This window comes from Adiantum capillus-veneris, chromosome 3 (genome assembly GCF_014529385.1).
Source record: "Adiantum capillus-veneris isolate H3 chromosome 3, ASM1452938v2, whole genome shotgun sequence".
Classification (NCBI taxonomy): domain Eukaryota; kingdom Viridiplantae; phylum Streptophyta; class Polypodiopsida; order Polypodiales; family Pteridaceae; genus Adiantum; species Adiantum capillus-veneris.
Window position 1 is genome coordinate 32,966,936 of NC_140933.1, and position 24,457 is coordinate 32,991,392.

A 24,457-nucleotide genomic window follows, 5' to 3' on the forward strand; every position below is an offset into this window, starting at 1 on the left:
ATCGACATTCATTGCCACTGCTACCTTGCACAAGAATTTAACTTGTGCAAATCTCTTGAAGAACCCCTGCATTGTAAAATTGTCAAAAGCTAGAAAACCTAAAAAGCATGAAATCTCAAACCTATTGATCAGGCTCAATCATTGTGCTATGCCTGAAACCTTGCTCTAGTCAAAACATGAGTATATTCTTGGATTGAAGCTCCCTTGGAGAATCTCGATAACATGCTATTTGTCAATTTTGCCTTGAAAACTGGTCTAACACTTTGTGTTGACAAATCCATGTGTGTTACTAGGACGGTTACGGCTTTCAAAAACCGCCCAAAACACATGTTGATTTGCAGATCCATGAGATGTTTGGATACTGCTGAAGGTTTGCCCTTGATGTCCAAACTTTTTGCACTTTGTCATTGCCTAGCTTCAAAACTCGACATGCGATCAGAATTTTTGCAATTTACCATGTTTCCTTGATTTTACATTTGCGGGTGTGTGTGCTCGGGGTGGGTATACACCCTTAAATGAAATTTAGGGGCCAAGGTCAATGGCGTTGGACGCCCATCATTTGAAAAACAAGCAAACCCTCCTATTTAGGCAATGGCGGCCCGCTGCACAACAGAAAAGAGATGGAGAGAATGTTGTGTGGGCTCAGTCTCCTTGCGACCGTATGACGAGTTTCATAGACCTTTGCAACGCGATCCCTACGAGCCAGCCCACTCAACAAACCATGCAGGTCGACTGTCGGTCTTAGCAACCCCTCCCATGCGTTGCCGAAGTGGGTCCGAGTCATCACGAGCTCCTTCTTCCATGGCCTAATGGCTTGAAGAGAGAGAGAGAGAGAGAGAGAGAGAGAGAGAGAGAGAGAGAGAGAGAGAGAGAGAGAGAGAGAGAGAGAGAGAGAGAGAGAGAGAGAGAGAGAGAGAGATAGAGATACCATGCATGCTTCATGCAATCCATATCCTTCCCCCCTCCTCCATGGCTCCTCCTCCCTGAGCTCTGATACCAATATAAGACCTAGGAGTCTGAAGATGCCGGATCCACTACCCTACCACCCTATATATAGGCCGGCTCCTAGCCCTAGACATAATATGGATCCCCAGTCCACACTGGTCCAGTCCAAGCCCCTGGCTCAGGTTCCTAACCCCCTAGGTTGAGCCTTGCTCCTTAGGATCCTTGTCCTGACTAAGACCTAGGAGACTAAGATGTTTGGATACTGTTGAAGGTTTTCCCTTGGTGTCCAAAATTTTTGCACTTTGTCATGCCTTGCTTTGGAACTCGACAAGCAATCAATTTTTTTGCAATTTATCATGTTTCCTTGATTTTACAACTGCGGGTGTGTGTGCCCGGGGTGGGCATGCACCCTTAAATGAAATTTAGGGGCCAAGGTCAATGGCCTTGGGCGTCCATCATTTGAAAAACAAGAAAACCCTCCTACTGAGGTGATGGTGGCCCGTTGCGCAGTAGAAAAGAGATGGAGAGAACGTCATGTGGGCTCAGGCTCCTCGCACAAGACGATGTGGGTGGAGCAACCTCTGGAAATAATGAGTGAGGTGCTCCTTATTCATATATATATAATGAATAAGGGCATGTACGCATGGTGGACGGGCGGCCGGCGGGCACCGGACGTCCGGCCCGCGCAAAAGGCGTAGCGCCTTTATCCCAACAATACTTGATTGGAGCCTTTGTTTGATGAAGAATTCCCTTTCTGTTGTCTAGTGACCTGTGCTTGTGATTTAAAGCGTTTCAATGATATGTTACTTTTTGCAACCCATTGTCTTGCCTTCTAAAGACGAGTGAGAGAACAATCTTTTAAATTACCAGACATTGTGTTTTATGGTGAGAAATGAGGTGAATCAAAAGCTAGGGGCGGCCTTTCCACGGACATTAGAGGCTTTTGAAGTTTTGTGACTGCAATGTGTGAGTTTAAATCTATGTTTTAGTAATATTTTCAAGTTTAAGTGCTATTTTTTTAATAGGGAGATAATTCTTAGGCCTTAGGGACTGCTATTAAACTATATCTATTCATGTTTTGGTTACTTAATTATGGGTCGCAATTCAAGTACCATCTAGCATCAAGTTTTCTTGGCCCAGGATAATCTCCAAGAGTTTTGAAGCATTCTGAGCTTGTTTAGATGAGAAACCATCGAGTGATTAGTTCGAGTGAGGTTAACCATTTTCTTGATGATTAATTGATTGTTTTGATTTGTGATTTCTTTTTTAGTGCATGTTCTAGCATTTGTTACTCCATTGTGATTGACAACCCAACGTGTTTCTGTGACCCATTTCAATCGTTTCCCTAAGTATTAACAAGAGAGGAGTGAGTTCCAGATAGCTATGCTATAGATGTCCGTTGTGGAGATCCCCTAATAGCTTCCCAAAGGAACAAGAGCTTCATGAGGAGGAAGGCTTCTAAGGGGAACAAGCCTCCCAAGAGCAAGATGTGAACACAGATGGGGCCAACACTACTCATCACAAAGGAAAAACAGTCCCAAGAGAAAAGGGATGGGTGACAAGGTCTAACGAAACAATAAATTCATGCAAAAGATGAGTGAACTGGTTTAATTTTTGTACAAATGAGTTCAGTATTGACATGATATATGTTCATACTTGTATACTATTAATTTCTATTGATATGATATTACCTCATCTCCGTGTGGGCAGAGGCTCCGTAGTAGAAAAAGAAATAGGGTTTCAAAGTAGCTAAAAGTGTCAATAATTAAAATGCGAAGAGAAAGGTCAATTTTTCACACAATGAAGTGATAAGAATGACAATTCACATAGCCTCACATGTAAAGCTGGATTCTACAATTTGAAAAATATCTAATTAATTACGAATATCAAATTTTAAAATTTCATTAGCCAAAACTTTTACACCTAAAAGGAATCTTAAACAAGTATCATACTCCCTTTTGTTTGAAGCCTCCATGAGGACCTCCCCACGTATTGAAATTGGGCCACCTATACATAGCATCCATGCAAGAAATTGAATTGTTCTAATGAGAAGTCTTTCTTTCAATCTCACATCACTTATTTAGGACATAAATTCTATAACAATGGTATTCATGTAGATCCTAAGAAAATTGAGGTTATCAGATAATGGACAATTCCTAAAAAGCTGCATGAGTTGAGATCCCTTCTTGGATTATGTAGTTGGGTGAATTCAAAAAGATGTGTAAGATGCTCTTTGTGTTCATCCACAGACTTGCTAAAAACCAATATGTCATCAAAGAATACAATTACAAAATCTTGGTGATCAATGAAAATACGATTCATCATAAGTGTGAAAGTAATAGGTGCATTAATTAACCCGAATGGTAGAATAAGAAATTTGTAACATCCTATTTAAGTTCTAAATGCAAATTTGTATATGTCTTCTTGTACCATCTTTTGACTTGGTGATATCCTGATATGAGATCAAATTTACTAAAGATATTAGTTTCTTTGAGTTTTTCTAATAAGTCATCTATCCAAGCGGTGTTTTTTTTGTGATCTTACTGAAAACTCTATACATATGAAAAGTGACATTCTTCTTCTTTGACAAGAAGAATAGGTACTCCAAATGGTGAACTAATAGGCTTAATAATTCCCCATTTTAGAAATTCTTGGATTGAGTATTAATCTATTTATGTGCAAGTGGATTTACATGATAAGGTGCACAACATAGTGGTTCACTTCCAGGAAAGATGTCAATTTTATGGTCTTCTACTTTAGAAGGTGGTAGACCAAGTGGAAATTCATTCATAAAACAATATTGAAAATGTGTGAGAGATGGCTTGTGTGGCTCATCACATATGGTGTTCATTGGTGGCAATTACTTCATTGAGAACACGGACTAAGTACGTCTTTTCTTGTTTATGGATTACCCTCTTGGCTTGAGTGTGAGATAAAAGTGCAAATTTTTTAGGTTCAACTGTTTTTTTCAAGTGAATTGGTTCATTTTTTATGTACAAATAAAAGAAGATATGTAGGGTAATCAATAGTAAAATTAAACTCATGACTAAACGGAATATCAAGAATCATGTCAATACCATGCAAAGGTGCAACAAAAAATGCTCTTTGTTAATTGAAATTTTGCAACATTCATCATTGAATTACTTTGGTGATTGCAATTGTACTTTTGGGTATTAAAACACAATTTTCATTTTATATTTAGATTTTATTTGAGAGAGAGATTGGATCTGACAGACGTAAAGAAATAAAATCATGATTGCTATTGTCATTGAGAAATATAGCGATCTTTATGCCTTTTACTTTACCTTGACCTTTAACAATGTATCAGTTGGAATAGGAACACTTGGACCAACGTGCTTCATATTAATTACTACCCATCGTAATCTGGGTCGTGTTCTTCTCCGAGTTAGCTTCTATCTTTTTCTTGAGATCCTTTCTCTATCATGTTGGTAGTAGCAAAATAAACATAGTTACCACAATTCTTATCACTATTGTGAGGCTTGTGGTTGTTACTATTGTTGTTTTTTCCCTGTGAACTTGGACACTTGCAAATTGACCAAAGCAGTGACATTTATAATATTCAAAATTCTTAATACATCTCCATTGGTTTTGGGCTTGTGGCTAGTATGGGGATTGAATAGTTGAGGGTTGGTGGACTAGGTCTCATTGATTTCTTGGTTGAGTAGGCATGTGGTCTCTTTTCTGGACAACTGGCTTCTTGAAAGCTCTAAACTCGTCAAAATTATAAGAATTTTGGGGCTTTCTTCTCTAATTAGTAGCTTGAAAATTATTGGGTGGTTGATGTCCACCATTCTCCTTTCACTATTAAGTGTCAAAGAGATTGCTTCTACAAGAGTAGGAATCAATATCCATGTATGCCTCTAGTCACTGTGGAGCTACGCTAGATATGAACTTCTTTTTAAGCTTCCTCTTGCTAACAAATTCAATTTCCTGCAATTGAATTAAAAAAACAAAAAATGATAGATATACACTTGGACATTTTCAGCTAACAAGATCCCATTGCCTGCTTTAGATTTGTATAGTGCAAGTAGAAATCTATTGGTATTGAAACAACTTCCTGAATGCATGTCATGTGCAAGGATGAGTGTGATGTCGTTTCATGGTGTTTCATCACCATAAAGCAACACTAGTAAGAGAATTACCAACATACTTAGCCATATCACGCTCTAAAAAATGTTCGTTGTGAAAATAATCGTATTATTGACATTATAATCCATATAAATATTGTGCCAGCTTATTTAGTATCATCAGAATCTTTAAAGTTCAATGCTTTGGGACTAATTTTATTCAACTTTTTCTCATGCTTGGGTTCAGTTCTATATACATGCATGAGACTACTTTCCAATTCAATGTAGCTAGTGTGCTCATATGCCAAGTTTTGTTGCAAATGCAATAATTGCTTAGAAATAGTGGTCGATAATTGTCAATGCATCAATAATGTAGATAATAAGATAATAGAAATTTGAAGAGCAAGAATAGAAAAATTATACTTATCTATTGAAAATTGGTATCTGTAAGAGCTTCGTAGCCTCAATACAACCAAAGTAATTGGATTATTAATTTCAACATTGAAGAGTGTTGAGTCTATGTCATCATAATTTTTTCCTCCTTCAATTTCTGAATGATTAAAAGTTATAATAATAGCTAATCGACAATCCAACAAGTAATAAAGTGATCATTAGACCCATAATGAATTTTTAATTTCAACGTCAATAATTTTCTTTTTAAAAAACTCAACTTCCAAGAACGAAGTTGATTTTTTCGATGATTTATGTAATTGCTGCAAAGTATTTTTAGAATCTAAAAATTGTGATGTTCAGGAGTTACCAATTTAAGAAGACTTTAAAGTTTTGATCTTGTGGTTTTTGGATGTGGCTTCGAAGACCACTGGCAAGAGTTTTTTGATGTTGTGAGAATGGGCTTTTGAACTTCAATAGCTTATCCCCTTAAGCTTTAAAATAGGACTCATTTTATGGTCACCTTTTTAATTGATGGGTGAAAAGCAAAGGCAATTTGCAGTCAACAACATGCAAGCATGGGAGAGTGACAACGTAAGAGAGGGCTATAGTTGGATGACGATCAAGAACAAGAAAATGTTCTTGACACATGAAAGACTCACTTTCCTTTGAGACATTTTTATTTGAGGTCAATAGTTGAGGGCCGAGCCCTCTTGTGATGCAAGGAGTGTTCCCATGTTAGAAGATGATAGAATCTTTTTGTTGAAGATTGGTTATCGGAGCTCCCTCGTGACTTTAAGGGCTTGAATTTGAGACTTGTTGAATAAACCTTTGAGGTCTAGTCCAATTCTTTCTACTGTGTCATATAAACATCTCTTCCTATTCTTCTTAAGCTAGCCGCAACCGGCTTTTTCTGAACCGATACAAGGCTTGCTAACTTGATACTCCCAATCTTCTTCTTGCTTCTCGTCACTTGATTATTTTCAAGAAAACTCACAAGCTTTGGCGTGGTCAATTGATTAAAATTATTATCTTTCTCTTTGATCTCCACTTCTTCTTTGACCTCTGCTTCTTCTTCTTGACAAGCTTTAAGAGTTAGCGAGTGTAGACATGGAAAACTACAATACCATTTCTCAATGGTTGTCATGATTAGAGCTAATCGAACCTTGATTTTACAAACTCGATCTGTATGATTAAGCTTCGCCTTCAACAATTCGTAAAATTCTTATTGCTAATTTCTTCAATCAAAGCTTTGATGCCACTATTGTCGGATTGGGCACCACTAAGCTAAACCATTGTTCTACACACACAATCAAGTATTCCTTTCATGCTTTCAAAAATCAAATAGACATGCTAGACACAACTTACACACCCACACACGATCAATAAACTATGACAATATGCTAGGATAAAAATAATTGGATTAATGTAGAGAAGATCAATAGCATAAATACAGAGTAGAGAGAAAAAGAAGAAATTTGCAAAATACTGGTACAATCTTAGTCTCCAAAGTGCACGGCACAAGACTCTTTGCACTTGAATATATTCCATGCTAAGTTGTGTCACACCAACTAATTTATTGGGTGGTGGCCATGACAGCAACTGTGAAAAAAATGTAAAACTACTCCACAAACCTCCTTCAGCTCCTTACAATTTATTTATCTACAGCGTAGTTAAACCACCAACCACAAGAATAGCAAGCAAGTAAAAACAAGTCCAACTGTTTCTAATTTACATGATGATGCTAAACCACACCAACACGATGATAATTCAGTTCTTCTAAGTCAATCACTTGAGAGGGTGAACTATAACATAACACTTCCAAGTCAATCACTTGAGAGGGTGATTGACTTGGAAGTGGTCATGTGAGTTGTTGGAGTAAAGGTTTTACTAATATCAAAACCTTCAGCAAATAAGAATATGTGTGCCACTAGCCTTGCTTTTTACTCTTTCATTGCGCCATCAATCTTGTACTTGGCTTTCAAAATCTACTTTGTGCCAATGACCTTGTTTTCTGTTGGTTGATCCACTACCTTTCAAGTGCTTTTTTGCATAATGGTATCATACTTGGATTTTACTGCTGCTTTCCACTTTCAATCAGCCATGTTCTCCTCAACAAATGTTGGCTCCTTTATAGAGTTCCTAAGTTTCTCCATTAGAGCATGTTGACAATATGTTCTTAGATCCTCCTTAACCTTTCAAACTATCCATTCCTACCTTGGGAGTGTCAACTATGCTCATCAAAGAGCTATTGAACCCAGTTTGGTAGTGGATTTTCCTATGGTGCTATAACATGTTTATTAATTGCACATGAGCTATCTTCAACAGATGTTGACTCCTTAATTTTTACCCAACTTGTACATGGCACATGGTGAGTTATTTGTTTGAACAGACAAGTGGAAGTACATGTTTTGTCTACTAAGCGTGGTCCTCACCTCATCTTGTATCTTCTTTGTCTCATGAGCGTCGGATTTTTATGCCTTGGAGTCTTTACTAATTTAGAAATAGGCACTTCTTTTTCTTGAAAGGGATCTTGTGTACAAAATAAAAACATTCAAATGTTTTTCTTGAGGTATCTTTTCAAGCCTTTAACTTCTAGTATAAATATACATCATTGTATTTATTACTTTGGTCCAAAAAGAATGAACGACCTCTTTCATTTGGAGTATGCAGTGTGCCATCTCTACCGTAGTGCAATTGTCAGATTCCACAACTTCATTTTGTTGTGATGTGTAAGCAATGGTGAGCTGATAAATGTCATGCTTGTTGCAATTTTTGTTGCATTCATGTAAAGAGGCTCCTCGATCTATACGAAGCTTCTTTACCTTCTTTTTTTCCCATGTTTCTACAAGCCTATGTCTCATTTTAAATTTATAATAAACCTTTGTCTTCTCATAAATGAAATATACCCACATCTTGCTACAAAAATTGATAGTAAAGAGCAAAAAATAGAATGATTCGCCCAAAATAGAAGTAGAAATTTTATATTGGGCCATCAAGCTTTTCAAATCCAAATTGTATCAATAACCTTATTCCGTCTTGGCCAATCCACTAGCTCCCCAGAGTTGTTCTTCATAATGTTCTTATAGTCGAACTTTATTGCTTCAATCCCCTTTGGATTAGCAATGTATCCTCCGAAGATGTTGGCTTCTTCTTAGAGTCCATGATCTTCGATATTGGAGCCACATTGACCATGTGTTCTAAAGGCCCTTTTTTGCTCCTCTATTCTCCTTAACCTTCACAAACTATTTGTTGCTATCTTGAAAGTGTCAACACAAAGATTGTGGTAATCTAAGAGCTATTAAGCCCATTTTGGTCGTAGGTTTTGTAGTGCTACAAATTGATTGCTAAGTTGGACATGAGCTATCTTCATGAGACAGCTCCTTGACTCTGCCTTTGCACAATGACATCAACTCCATCACATGTTGATCGAAGCCTTCAACACTTAGCTGTACATTTGTAAGTTATCAATCATAATGTACTAGGCACCTTACTTGATTCTCAAACCTTCATATTTTGCTTTTATGTCTCCATCTAAATAGCTGATTTGCTAACAATGATGTGTTGGCCAGCTCTATGAAAGTTCTGATATACATTAGTGAAGGGAATAATGCAACTATATCCATTTTAGATCAATTTATAGCACACACTCAAACTGCTAAATAGAAGTTGTTCTAATAGAATTCTAACCATTTCGAGTTTCCCTAAACTGTCTAGAGTAGTCTAAAAGTAACTCTCTGCACAAAAGCCCCAAGCTCTTCCATAAAAGGAAGGTGCACATCTTGAATAAAATTTCCCACAAGTCTGCCACTGTCATTCAGGATATAAAAGTTATCAAGAAGACAGTATGCTAAGGGCTAGGCTTTGGTTTACAGAAGACGATCCTCGAAAACCAGAATGACCCTCTCAAAAGACGATCTTATAGACCTGAGGTAGGAACAAGAGTCCAAATGCACATAAAACATTAAAACGCCCTTATAGCCCTTTCATCAACAAACACTTTCAGGTTACCGAAATGCTGGTAACACAAAAAACCCATGCATCAACAAACATTCTTGCAGCCTCATACATACCAGAATGCATGCACAACGTCCATATGTGATAAGACAACAAAGACATCATTCACTCCAAACGGCCACTTCACCAAAAAAACTTAGTCAATTTCCTTCCAGCATCTAATCCTTTTAAAAATAAATATTTGCCAAGGGAATCCTGCTTTCAAATTCTCGAAAGTCGTGGGTAAATGCCAGGCCCTTGCACGTGCCACTGAACTACCTCCATAATAATTTTACTAGCACACTTAATACATACTGAAAGCAGGGTCGCTCGCCAGATATATAATCCATCAACCAAGAATCATAATGAATACAACTTATCTATGAAAAAACCAAAGCTTTCAATCAAGCTCTCTGTACCAGGCGAAAGCTGGAGCTATACAGTAACAATGCCCTCCAATGATGCCTTCGGTGGCACATTAAATTCTAAGCAATATAAACCAAACCTCGTTCAGACCTGCATAGGAGCGGTCCTGTACAGAAAGACCTCAATTTCCTCACTGCCATCGGTAGTTGGGCTGCTGTTGTGGCCTCCATTGGTGTGTCTTATCAGAAACATGGCTGGGTGCCTGCTGCTGTCTTGAACCAGAGCTGAAGTGAAATGGCGGTGGCTGATTTGTAAAGCTCTGCATACTGGTCTCTTGTCGAGGCATCCAATCATTCACTACAAAATATAGCAAAACTGCAAGTTGTAAGTAGAGAAAAGTCCATTAAATATACAAAAGCAACTCCTCCTCAGCACACAAAACCACTCGGACATTGCCCCCATTAAACAAATTAAAAAGAGACGATAATCATTACCATGGCCAATCGGATTAGCTTGAAACTGAGGTTCATTTGACAACCCATGAGGGCTCCAATAAGGCTCTCCTCCATGACCCCATCCTCTTGCTTGTTCTGACTGGGGATTCATTGGTCTCCACCTGTGCTGGCTTGAATGAGACTGCACATTCTGAGGTCCATCCCTGTGGCTTCTACCATAGCCATGCCAGTTGGAGCTTTGTTTTTGATACGGTGAAGTCCACTGAGTAGACCAGTTGCTTTTACTCTGATCGCGCATAGGCAACTGCAATTCAGAAGGTGGCCCGGCTCTTGGCAGTGAGTCTAGAGACCCTGGCAGCATTGGAGCTCCACGAGTGTGTCCACGTTCCCGTTCAGGCTGAGTCTTTTCTTCGGCATAATAACCTGTTTGTGAGAAAGGTTTGATGCTTTGCTTCCAGTCAGCCTCATGTGAAGTCTCGTGCATATCACACTGCCTCCTGAAACCCCCACTATTTCTTCTACCTCTCTTTCGCTGGCCCTTTTTTGGAGGTGAAAAGGTCCCCCCGGGATCTGGCAGCTTCAAATCTTCATGGCTATCCCAATCTATGGTCTGTATATAGAGGTCGGGACTCGGAAGAGAAACAGAGTATCTCCATCCTTTCGAGCGCTCTTCGCTCAATTTCTTGGCAGTTTCAAAGGCATCCAGAGCTCCCGAATCATCCCAACGTATTATGTTCTCGAACTCTTCATAATGATTGTGACCATCATCACCTAACTGATCCCAAGTGCCAGCACCCCACCCAGATGACTCTCCACCACCATTACCTTCCCATTCCCCTGTAAAATCCATCAATCAAAATTCTCTCTCTCTCTCTCTCTCTCTCTCTCTCTCTCTCTCTCTCTCTCTCTCTCTCAAGCAAGGGAAGAAGGTAGAAGAGAGCTATTCAATTTGCAACACGTACTCAGCGAAGAATAGAAATGGAATTCCGAGGAGGTAACTGGGCCAAAAGCTGGATGGCCATGTCCTTTGAACTGTACACACACACACACACACACACACACACTATATATATATATATATATATATATATATATATATATATATATATATATATATATATATATATATATATATATATATATACACACACACATATATATACATATGTATATATATATACATATATATACATTCCGTCAAGAAGCATCAGCGTTTTCAGGTTTCAGCCCTTATAGACACCGCAGATCAAGTCCCGAACCTCGCAGATCTCACCTTTCCGCAGTAGCTCCTCGCCGCACGGTCAAGTTCCACAAGGTTTACAGTTTCAGCCCGGAAAACGCAAATTTCAGCATCTGCGTTTTCAGCGCGTTGTCGTCGCATCGTCGCCATAGACATCGTCATCGACCTAGAGTTAGATTTCAGCAGATAAAGATTTTCAGATTTCAGCTCGTCTCGTCATCGTCCTCATCGTCAACATCGTCGGCAAGTCCAAGCATTGTGGAGATTTGTGCAATCATAAGTAGACCGCTCCCGCCATAGAGAGTGGGGCCTTCGGAAGAGGGTTTTACAACGTCTCTGGTGTCGTATTCTCTTCTCTATCTCTCAGTCTCATGCACTTCCACTCATAGTGTCCATTCACTTTGTTTGTGTTCATTGCACTCTCTCATTAAAGAACGGAAGGCTCTCCCTTCCGTAAGTAAAAGGAACCTTGAGCACAATTCGGAGCTCTCATCTTGAGCAAAGTTCACACATTCATTCCGCTGCACCTAACATTGGTATCAAAGTTTTGGCAGTGTTCTGTATCACTCAAGGAAAGATCCACAAGAATCACAAGAATTTTTTTGCTTGTTGCGGTCGCACGAACCCAAGTTCGCTTGGGCGTGTCGATTCCTAATCGTGTTTTTGAAGAGTGACAAGAATCCCAAGAAAGAAGGGCTTGTCTAACCTCCCCTTGTGGCTCTTTTCACTCATTGAGAGCGGACCGTGCATTTAGCGGCCGGCCAATCGACGTGAGGTGGGAAACAACCTTGGTGTGAGCGCAAGGCCGTCAAGGGTGCGCCCGCGGAAAAGAGCAGAACTCAGATGAAGAGAAGATCCTTCTCGAACACAGATTGCAAGCAAAAGAAGACCCTCAAGAACCTCAAGACCTCAAGACCCTCAAGAACCCAAGACCCGCAAGAACCCAAGTTCCTCGTGAACTTAAGAACCCAAGACCACAAGAACCCACAAGAACCCACGACTTCAGTGGATGGTCATCACTCGAAGCAGAATGGATACTTCGCTTGGAGGCGATGAGCATGAGAGAGGCGAAGAAGAATTTTCCCCACTAGGAGGTTTTTCCGACCCTCCCCCTTCCCTATCTACGCCAAGGATTGCACTAACTCCTATGAAGGAGTTGCCGCAGTTGTTTATGGACAAGAAGTTAGACCGAAAAGCAAAAATAGAGCGTGAACAAGAAGAAAAGATGGCAGCCATAGAGCATCAATACACAGAAAGAGTGGCAGCCATACATCGCAAGAACAAAGAAAGAGAAGCACAATTTGATCGCGAGAACAACGAAAGACAAGCAGAATATGACCGCGAGAACAAAGCAAGACAAGCGAAGAGCGACCAACACATGAAAGAATGCTTGCTACTCTTTTCTCAAGTACAGGCACACTTTGCACAAAATCAGGAAAAGGAGACTCTCTCAGTCTCTTCTTCTCCAAAGCATGACAAACATGATTTGCATGATGATTTGAATGACAATGATAAGCATGATTGAAGGGGATCGGGGAGCACCACAGACAGAGAGTGAGAGAGAGAGAGAAGGAGACAGACACGATGTGGGTGGGGAGACTCAAAAGAGTGAGCAGCCCCCTATACACTTATGCTATGTATAAGGTATACAAGTCAGTGGGCGCCCAGACTCTGGGCGGCCGGGCAAGGCACAGACGCCTATACCCCAACAACCTCCCACTTAAAGGCGACTGTGCCTTTAAGCAAGAGAACATAGTCTAAAGACTACAAAAGGCGAGAGAAAACCGCTCTCAACCGATGCCCACTGGCTGGCTGTGATCGTGTGCATCCGGCTGTCCTGCTCCCATGTAAGTCCATACACCACCAGACGTACCGCACACGTACTGCAAGTATGTACACAATACCTGCATACCTCCCCTATGCTCTATGCCGAGATCAGTCATCGAACGACTGATCAACCCTGCTGCAAATGCTCCCACTGCAGCTGCTATGTCGGGCCTCGAGATCAGAATCTCGTACATAAGAACACCAAACGTTGATGCAACCCTAGCAACCTCTGCCACCTCCAACTCAGAACTCAACACATGGCAATCTTGTCCCCTATCATAGAGACCATGGCACTCTGACTCTGAGCTCTGGAGTGACTCCTCGTGCCCACCACATATCACATGTGTACCAAGTGTATCCATATGTCCTGAATCTGCATCAAGCTCTGGCATAAGCATATCAAGAAATGACTCCACAATAGTCGACATCTCAACATCCATGTGAGTCATCTCTGTCATCACCTCTGATGACCCATCCTGTTGTGACTCACTAGAGCTGTCCCGCTCTACCTGTGCATCCGTAGACGCAACCTGCACAACAAGGTCACTGCTCTGCACTCCATGCAAAGCATCCTGCAACCCACAAGCAAAAGAGACTCGCCTGCTCTCTCGCTCTCTACCTGGCTGCATGATCACAGAGACAACACCGTCTCTCGCGTGATCCACATGCAATGGGTAACCTGTACCACTCCTGGCACCTCTCGCAATCACTAGCGAACCCAAATGCATCACAAAATCTCGCTCTCGTAGCGAAATCTGACATCCACAATCTCTAAGCTGACCAATCGAGATCAAACTCACTGTCAAATCTGGTACATAGCGCACATGTCGTAACAAGTAAGATGCACCACTCGGTAATGACAGTCTCACATCTCCTGCACCTGCTATCGCATGCACCGATCCATCGGTCAAACGTACACTGCCAAGCATCCCGCTAGAATAGCTACAAAACCATGCACGATGCGGCGTGACATGAAACATAGCATCTACGTCTAGCAACCACTGCGAAGGGAGTGCACTATCCACATGTATAGCATCTCGTGCATAGCTCGAGGTAAAAGTGACATCCCCGTCACTAGTATACTCCGACACTACATGTGCCTCAACTGTCAAAGCAACTGAGTCCATGGCATCACTACATACATCTCTGAGACTGCCATGTCTCCTACGATGTCGCATACGACGAAAACAGCGCCGTATGCGAAAACAGCGCCGTCTAACGTGTCCAGAATGACCACAATACCAACATGTCATCTGTCGGCGTGCTCGTGAATGTACATGTCTCACACGAGTCCGTGATGACTCAGATCTATCATACATATCATGTAATCTGCGCCAAAGTGCTCTCGAAGTAGTCTCATACATAACAAGAGCATATACAGATTCCGCAAGGTGCAAAGAGAGTGTAGATAGTGCCATCTCCTCTAGCTCCTGCCACTGATCGTCAGACATGTTTGAAGGTCTACCTGCATCACCACTCAATGGTCGATGCAACCCTCGCTGTGTCAATGCATCAAGCATACACTCTCTCGATGCCGCAAAGTCTGACCCATCAAACACGCGCATCTGTGAGAGGTTACAATCTGATCGATCACCTGTCTCTGCCATGAGCACAATGTAGCAAACTAGAAAGCAAAACCACCTCACCAACAACACCTGAAAACTGTCTACCAATATGGCCAGAAACACAATGTAAAACCTGTGAGACACACTCCAAAATAGAGCTCCCGCAATGTCAATACAAGCCTCGCCTGCTCTAGTATCACACTGCAATCTGTGAGCTAATCACCAAGCCCACACTGTGCGGTATCGATGCATACACACGCACAAATCTCCCACCTGCAGAGAACACCGCACGCAAATGCTGAGTGCAACCCGCAATCTCTACCTAAATCGCATAAATGATGCGCATAAAACTCCTGGGAAAATTTCGCCAGAGTTTCGTCAGTAAAACGGCCACAAAACCAGTAACCAAACTGACTGCACGCTCAAAACCATGAGCAACCAAAGCGCATCAAACCGCACTCCAAATGCATGCACCAATCTCCACACTTTGCATACATCATTGCAAGCACCTGCAAATCTAGTACACAAATATCTGCTCTACCTGTGACTGCCAAAAAACATGCTCGAGGCATACATTGCCGAGCTCAAAATGCAATCACATTAGTCTCCCTGAGCATCAAACCACATAAGGCATACATCGTATCCTCCCACCTGTGAGGAAACTTGCAGCAAATATCACTCTCACATCTGAGAGCAAACCATGTGTGGAATCCTCGACACACAATAAACAACTGCTGCTGCAGAAAATTCAGCATTCAGAATTTTAAAATTCTGATATGACGAGCGCGTCCGGAGCATGCCAAAACCCCAAGGTAGACTCCTGGATCATATGTATCCGAGTCCGGGTGTGAAAGCTATGCCAAAAACAGTGTTTTTGGGACCCGAGAGTGCACAAATAAACTTGCTGCTGTACCTGCTGTAATTCAAAGTATAATTTCAGCAAATAGACATCACCATCGCGTCCGGAGCGTGCCAAAACCCTGACCTAGACTCCTGGATCATGTAGATCTGACTCTGTATGACGGAGCTACGCAAAAAACTGCGTTTTAGAGCCCGAAAATGGCAAAAACGAGCTGCACACAGTCTTGAACCTTGTCCTGCTCCACTCTGCGTGATGCAATGTCCTCTCAATGCAAGCTCCAACACAAGAGCTCTGCCACAACAGCATCCAAGCACTCGAATGTCAAGCTCTCCTCCGCCGAGCACTTCTCTAACGAGCTCCACTGAGCTCAAAAGCTCCTCTCACCAAGGAAGCCGCAACCGCCTCCTCGACCAAGCTTGACCACACCAAGCTCCTAAGCTCCAAAGACAATGCTCCTCAAGCTAAAATCTCTCTCCGTGAAACTCCACGATCGAACTCCACCGTCGAGAGCGAGCGAGCTATCGCCTCGAAGCTCTCAAAGCCGTCGTGCTCTCCGCGGTCACCATAGCTCTGATACCAATTGAAGGGGATCGGGGAGCACCACAGACAGAGAGTGAGAGAGAGAGAGAAGGAGACAGACACGATGTGGGTGGGGAGACTCAAAAGAGTGAGCAGCCCCCTATACACTTATGCTATGTATAAGGTATACAAGTCAGTGGGCGCCCAGACTCTGGGCGGCCGGGCAAGGCACAGACGCCTATACCCCAACAATGATGATTTGGATGATAATGATGAGCATGATGATTTGCATGATCAAGATGTGATTTCTCACAAGCATGATGATTTGCATGAAGATGACGTGATTGTTCACAAGGATGATGAGTTAGTTGATGCTTTTTCTAGCGAAGCTAACCTAGTTGCAGATTCGATCAATCACGAAGGATCGATCTTGGCTCTCAAGCCGAGGTCCAAAGAACCCCTTCAGGAAGAACCGATCTTGGCTCTCAAGCCTAGGTCCAAAGAACCCTCACATGAAGTATTATCTGTTCGCACGATTAGTCAGCACGCATGGTACAAGTGTTTCATTCGTGATTGTTTCCTGTATTTCAGTCAGCGTCTTTATGTGATCCCTTTTCCTAGGGATGACATATTGTACGTTGAGCACGTTTCACTCATGAATGAGCACGAATGTAATGCGGATTTTTCATGAAAAGCTGAAAAATATGCATTCACCGAATTTACATTCCATGTCTCTTCCTTGGCACGACACAGTTATAGAAAGAGCACAAGAAAGTATGAGCACCAAGCATGGTCATTTCCATTGTGCTTTGCCACAGTGGATTGATTTAGATCAGAAGAGAAAGATTCGATCTCATTGTTTGCGTGTGTGTCATGAACGGTTTGGCACTCCGTCTCTTTGTTTATCTACATTGCACGAGCAGTCTTTGAGAAAGACGAGATTTTTTCCAGTCACTTTACATGGAATAGGTATGTTCATGTTTTTGTGTTGGAAGTGGTTTCAGGAATTTTCAGCCATGGAGATTCTTGAAGAAAAACGAAGCGTGACTCTAAACGAAGTTGAAGCATTGAAGGAGCTACAGAAGACTTTGTGTTGCTTTCGGCGCGGCCCAAAGAAGCAAGCGTTGCAGACCTTTATGAAGTTCAAGTATCGCATGACCCACACATCCGAGTGGGTGTCACGAGGACGTGGCAACTGCTAACCTTAGTGGTTGGTTTCTTTCCAATGATTTTTGTTTAATTTTTGAGACCCTCTTTTTGGAGTTGCAAATGGTCGGACATTGTATGGCCAATGTGAACAGTAGTTTCACCCGTAGACAGGAAGTTGGTCGGCATTGAAACTCGTAAAGTAAAAGGATGTCTAGGCTCAGTTCAAGATCATGTAGGTCCCCCCGTCGCACTTAGCAAGTTGGTGGATACTAGGAAGTGAACTCAATAAAGGAAATAAAGTCAAGGTGGGATCACCAACAGAAAGTATCTGACAGTTGGGCCATATTGCACTTTTGGATGCGGTCCCAATGAGGATAGATGGTCAGATGACCAGTGGGAGCCCAACGGAAGCATCTCCTAAAAACTAGGGAACTGCTATTTTGGGCCGTGAAATGTGGTCGCGTCATTATCTTTGGTATGACAAGGGGAACATTTTATTACTCTGCTACAAAGTCAATTGATACACCAGTTGAGAGATTTTTAAGCAGGAAGCCCAATGCGGAAAAATTGCATGTATGAGTGCCAAGTGATACTTTTTGGTCGATTTACCAACTCTGGGAGAACAAAACTCGTAACTAACTTTTTGGAGCAGTTTTGAAGGCTGTTAACGCTGATTTTCAGCCATTTCTCTCCATTTTTGAGCTTCCCATGACTTTGCCTAGGTCCAAGGAGCTCAATTTCAACATTGGAAGGCATCAGATGCGTGTTTCAGGGCTGTTTTGCTGCGTTTTCAGCGATACGCAGGTTTTGGCAGCCATGGAAACCTTCCCCTTTTGCATCTATTTGTTCACAAATGCATTGCGGGTCAAGCGTAGAAGAGGGAGCGCTGAATTTATAGCTGAGAGGCTCATTTTGTAGTTTCCGGTCACAGGTTAAGAGCTATGGAGTGCTTTCTTTCCCTCCCATGTACAGTGTGGTGCTAGGAGTGATGCCCTGCACACTACACACTGCTCTCTCTCTCCCCTACGTGCAGTTATGTGATGCCCCACAAGAGGGCTCTTCATTTGACTGATGTACAGCTGTGTGGGTTCATGCTTTTGTGCTGAGGCAAGAACCTCCTTGAGCAAGAACAGGGATAGCTAGCTGCTACTCCAAAGCAGGCACCGGTGAGGGTCATAACCTCACCGTACAGGTGCAAATTCAACGCTGTGTATACGCAGAAAATTGACTGTTTTTCAGCCATACGGACGCCAGAATTCTTGGGAATCGTACCCCACTGGCAGAGGACAGCTAGGGGACTGTTTGGGGCTGAAAACAGGGTAAAAACCAGTAAATACAGCGAGCTGAATTTACTGTTTCTGGGCAGGAATCAGAGAGTTTACGCCAATGCAAGTGAGATCCAACAGAGGAATTGATTTCGCGCAAGTTTTGGGGCTGTTATGCTGCCAAAATTTGGCCAAATCAGGTAGTATCTAGAGTGATACAGGTAAAGGATTCCCAAGACCTTACTTTGTAATTTACCCTCTCAAAGAATAAAGAAATACCGAAAGGGGCCAAGGGGCGCCAATTTTGGGACCTACAGGTTGTCGATGTCTGCTCGGGGCATTCTAGCTTCCGAGCCGTGTGTGTATTCAAGTGTTAATTCCCGTCGCACGTTCTTTTTGCAAAGTGCTCTGTGTGTGTGTCTAAAGTAAAGAATTTCGGGTGAAAGCCAAAGCCTACCGCCCCAAGGGCCGGTTTCAGGTTCTCTTTGCAAAGTGCTTTGTGTGTGTGTCTAAAGTAAAGAATTTCGGGTGAAAGCCAACGCCTACCGCCCCACAGGCCGGTTTCAAGGTTCAGTTGCCGGGATATCAATCACTTTTTCCTCAAAGAGTGAGCCTTGATTGTTTTGGGTAAAGACACAGAGTACAGGAACGCGGGATTACACTTTGGCCGACAAAGGGAAGGGCATTATGGAAGAGGGTTCCTCTTCACAGGACAAACAGGAAATTTCGCATGTACGCCTTGCTAAAAAGTGGTCAAATTAAGGCTAATTTTCTGCTACGTTTTTAGGGTTTGCAAGTATGAACCAAGATGAGATAGGGAGAGGTCTCACGGTGGTAGATTGGCCACTAGATCTCTTGCGGGAGTGATGTGGGTCTGTCAGGTGACACGCTGCTTGCCGAATTCTCTGAGGCGATTGCTTGGATTCTATGACGCATTGGTAAATCATCTTGAAATTTGAGCTTCTTGGTCGTGGGTGGTACATCAGGTTGTGGAATTATGTTCGTTTGCAGAGTCAAGAACCTTTTACACACGTAAAAGTTAAGGGACAGGTTGCAAGATGCTATGTGGTGAAGTTCAAGAACTATCCACCTATGGATGCAAAGTGGATGGAAGAGCATGAACTGTCAGAGTCACTAAATGTATTGCAGCTTTACCTTGAGGCCTTTGCGTTACAGCCTACGTATGCCCCAACCCAATGTCTGCAAAGGAGGGGTAATGATAGAGCTAGCACATCAAATGTACTCATGGATTCAGTGCAACAACAGTGTACAGTTTGACAAAAGTATGAAGGTCTTATTAAGTCATTTGTACAATGTTTTGACAGTCTTTCTTGCGGATACATGCGATGATAAAAGGGTGCTTACCACACAAGATCATCTATAGCATGTATTTATGGTATGCAATCGAGGACGTTTGTGATTTCAAGAGGGGGGTATGTCACGAGGACGTGGCAACTGCTAACCTTAGTTGTTGGTTTCTTTCCAATGATTTTTGTTTAATTTTTGAGACCCTCTTTTTGAAGTTGCAAATGGTCGGACATTGTATGGCCAATCTGAACGGTAGTTTCACCCGCAAACGGGAAGTTGGTCAGCACTGGAACTCGTAAAGTAAAAGGATGTCTAGGCTCAGTTCGAGATCATGTAGGTCCCCCCGTCGCACGTAGCAAGTTGGTGATACTAGGAAGTGAACTCAATAAAGGCATAAAGTCAAGGTGGGATCACCAACAGAAAGTATCTGACAGTTGGGCCATATTGCACTTTTGGATGCGGTCCCAATGAGGATAGATGGTCAGATGACCAGTGGAGCACAACGGAAGCATCTCCTAAAAATTAGGGAATTGCTATTTTGGGCCGTGAAATGTGTTCACGTCATTACTTTTGGTATGACCAGGGGAACATTTTATTACTCTACTACAAAGTCAACTGACACACCAGTTGAGAGACTCTTAAGCAGGAAGCCCAATGCGGGAAAATTGCATGTATGAGTGCCAAGTGGCACTTTTTGGTCGATTTACCAACTCTGAGAGAACAAAACTCGTAACTGACTTTTTGGAGCAGTTTTGGAGGCTGTTAACGCTGATTTTCAGCCATTTCTCTCCATTTTTGAGCTTCCCATCACTTCGCCTAGGTCCAAGGAGGCTCATTTTCAGCATTGGAAGGCATCAGATGCGTGTTTCAGGGCTGTTTTGCTGCGTTTTCAGCGATACGCAGGTTTTGGCAGCCATGGAAATCTTCCCCTTTTGCATCTATTTGTTCACAGATGCATTACGGGTCAAGCGTAGAAGAGGGAGCCCTGAATTTATAGCTGGGAGGCTCATTTTGTAGTTTCCGGTCACAGGTTAAGAGCTATGGAGTGCTTTCTTTCCCTCCCATGTACAGTGTGGTGCTAGGAGTGATGCCCCTGCACACTACACACTGCTCTCTCTCTCCCCTACGTGCAGTTATGTGATGCCCCACAAGAGGGCTCTTCATTTGACTGATGTACAGCTGTGTGGGTTCATGCTTTTGTGCTGAGGCAAGAGCCTCCTTGAGCAGGAACAGGGGTAGCTAGCTGCTACTCCAAAGCAGGCACCGGTGAGGGTCATAACCTCACCGTACAAGTGCAAATTCAGCGCTGTGTATGCGCAGAAAATTGACTGTTTTTCAGCCATACGGACGCCAGAACTCTTGGGAATCATGCCCCACTGGCAGATGACAGCTAGGGGACTGTTTGTGGCTGAAAACAGGGCAAAAACCAGTAAATACAGCGAGCTGAATTTACTGTTTTTGGGCAGGAATCAGAGAGTTTACGCCAGTGCAAGTGAGATCCGGCAGGAGAATTGATTTCGCGCAAGTTTTGGGGCTGTTATGCTGCCGAAATTTAGCCAAATCAAGTAGTATCTAGTGTGATATAGGTAAAGGATTCCCAAGACCTTACTTTGTAATTTACCCTCCCAAAGAATAAAGAAATACCGAAAGGGGCGCCAATTTTGGGGCCTACAGGTTGTCGGCGTCTGCTCGGAGCATTCTAGCTTCCGAGCCGTGTGTATTTGTTGCTAAATTGGCTTTATCTGATAATTCTAAGTGAATTATTGGATTTATAAGTGAGGGGGTTTTCTAGCTTGGAACAACACGAAAAATAATTCTAAATGAATTATTGGAATTTTAAGTGGGAGGGTTTTTCTCACTCGAGACATCCGAGTACAGAGTATTCCTAGTGCGTCATTTAAAGTAATGACGGGAGCACTGAGAACGGGAATATCTGTAAGGCCACCAGGAACGGGTACTTCTGATGCGTCACATCGGATGGGTGACAGGGAGCATCGGAAAGAAGTATTCGACCATCCGGGAACGGACATCTCTGATGCGTCATAGGATGGGTGACATAGAGCATCGTGAAGGAGATTGTACCGTAAGTTCGGTAGGAAAGGACTAGGTGATGGGTATTCCTGATGCGTCACAAGGTGGGTGAGGGTGCATCGGAAAGGAGATATCCATAGTCAAGAGGAAATTCCGAACTGTGTTGGAATTGTGCACAAGGAAAAGCAAGCACTTGAATGAAGATGGGTTCAGAGGAAACTTTGAGGAAAAACAAATGCTTTTTGAGAAAGCGGGATTGCTTTTCGGGAAAGCAGATGCTTTCCCGCGATCTGCTTTCCCGCGAGGAAGTCTATGTCTACATTGCAATTGTGCATGTGATTGCATCCAAGGAGACCTGGGAAGTGTTGTGAAAGCATTGTTTTTAACTTATAAGGTTTTATCGAGTTTTTGGGCAGGTCCATACTATTTTTAAAAATACGCCGGCCGCCCACTTAATAAGTGGGTACATCTGATAAATAAGGCAACAGATCAGCCAGCGTTTTCTCTCTCTTTTTCTAGCAAAACAGCAAAAAAATATAAAAAATTATAAAAAAAACGGTCGCGATCTCTACGCGAGCAGCCATTCGTGCCCGTGGCTAGGAGCTATAAAAGCATCACATGCCCTCACTCAGAGGGGAGGATCAGTTTTTGCAAGAAGGAGATGTTGCTGCTGCAGAGTTGTTCCGCAAAGAAGACGTTTTCCGGTGATGCTCATGACTGTCCCAAGTGTACCCGATGTCGCCAAGACCTAGTGCGCAAGTTCCCTCGCGAAGAAGTGCCTACGGAGCGTGTTTCCATCACGACAAGCTGCTGTTTTTCTCTGTTTTCAGCCCATAATCGTCGTAGACGGGACTGATTTACGAGAAGGAACCCGAGAACACACCTCTTTTGTGTGTAGGATTGGAAGAGAGGATTTTTTTATGTAGAGATCTCTTTCGGGGAATTGCTTTTCGAGAACCGAGTTGCGTTCGAGCGTCGAGACCTTGAAGGTACGATTTTCATGTTATGATCTCTAAGTATTTGATTGCAAGTGTACTTCCTCTTCTTGAGGGAGTAGGAGCAGAGGAAGGCATGAGCCTCTGCAGGAGAAAAGCGCTCCGAGGAACTAGAGCTAGATCAACCCAAGGGTTTCGTACCCAAGTTTGGGAAGCAGATCCACGGATCAAAGAGAGGTAGACTCTCGAGATGTGATCCGGAAGTTGAAATTCCCAAGGGAAGGACTTCATGTCCAGAAAAGCGGAGTTAATCTGCAGGAAGAGGACTCTGGAAACAGAGTTAGAAAAGAGTTGCAGGGATGTCATGCCCCGAGCCTGGAAGGTGAGATCCAGAGGCGAGAACCTTGGTTCTCAAGGATTTGGAATAAGGAACGGAAGTTCCTTGGAATAGGGTTTTGCCCTAGGAATCGGAAGCTGAGGCTTCCAGGAACCATCAAGTCTTATTCTAGAACGATCGTGGTATACGTTCGGTTCAAGTGCTTGTATAGACTTCTCCTCAATAATAAAGATACTATTACGGGGGGGGGGGGGGGGGGGGGACCAGCCCATCTTCTGGTCCCCAGTGCTGTGTCGATCTTCTCACTCTCTATCTCTCTCCCTTTATCTATTTCTCTCTATATACTCTGGCTTCAGTATTAAGTGATAAATTCTATTTATCCGAATGTATTTTATATTGTTATGTGCTTCCGTTTGTGACAGTATTCAAGTGTTAATTCCCCTCGCAGGTTCTCTTTGCAAAGTACTCTGTGTGTGTGTCTAAAGTAAAGAATTTCGGGTGAAAGCCAACGCCTACCGCCCCACGGGCCGGTTTCAGTGGGCCGACGAAGAGTCCCTTCCAGGATTACGGATGCTATTGGCAGTCTCCCTCGACGCCATACAGTTCGGTACCAGTACCTCACTTTGAAAAGGAGGAGATGTCACGTGACACATCCAACCCTATGTGTCCGTGGACAAGCTACAACATGATCAAGGTTCAGTCAGTCCAATCAGTCTAGATGTAGAAGTGAGTCTGTTCGCAGACCGTGCATGTCCAGACACTTAGATAGATGCATATCCTCTGGTTGCACACAGCATGATCATAAGCATTTCCATCAGAATCCTTCAGGGGAATTTTCCAGTGCATTTAGCCTATTTTCCCTATTTTTGACATTTTTCACTTATTATTTTTAAGTGACTTTTGTTGGAAAGTAGGTAGGGCAAATTGAGTAAGTTTGTATATGAGCAAACCTAGGCTAGCACTAATTGGCAGAAGAGGCAACAGGAGCACCCGTTCAACAGGCAACTTCTCAGCAGAACCCAAGAGGCCTAGCCTTGGCGATTTGTGCACAGCAGATCAGCCCGGCGTCATCACGACACAGCAGATCAGCCTAGCATTTTGCATTTGCAGAACACCTGGCGACAGCAGAACCATTTTCAGCCCTAGCGTTTTTTATTTGCAAATCAGCCCCAGTGTTTT

General features: G+C 42.8%; 1 protein-coding gene across 3 annotated transcripts in view; it reads right to left on the bottom strand.

The window, feature by feature from the left end:
- Positions 1-9,562: 9,562 nt before the first annotated feature.
- The window catches only part of LOC147460712 (uncharacterized), a 52,462-nt gene continuing 37,567 nt past the window's right edge, over positions 9,563-24,457 (bottom strand). For 2 of the 3 annotated variants that reach the window (XM_086508431.1, XM_086508430.1), the window contains 2 exons: positions 10,280-11,077; positions 9,563-10,142 (listed from right to left, as the gene is read on the bottom strand). In XM_086508431.1, the coding sequence (XP_086364557.1) occupies positions 9,976-10,142; positions 10,280-11,077 (965 nt within the window). In that variant the 3' untranslated portion in view covers positions 9,563-9,975. Of the gene's footprint in view, positions 10,143-10,279; positions 11,091-24,457 lie in introns of those variants that run through there. The other variant, XM_086508432.1, reaches the window with a different exon arrangement.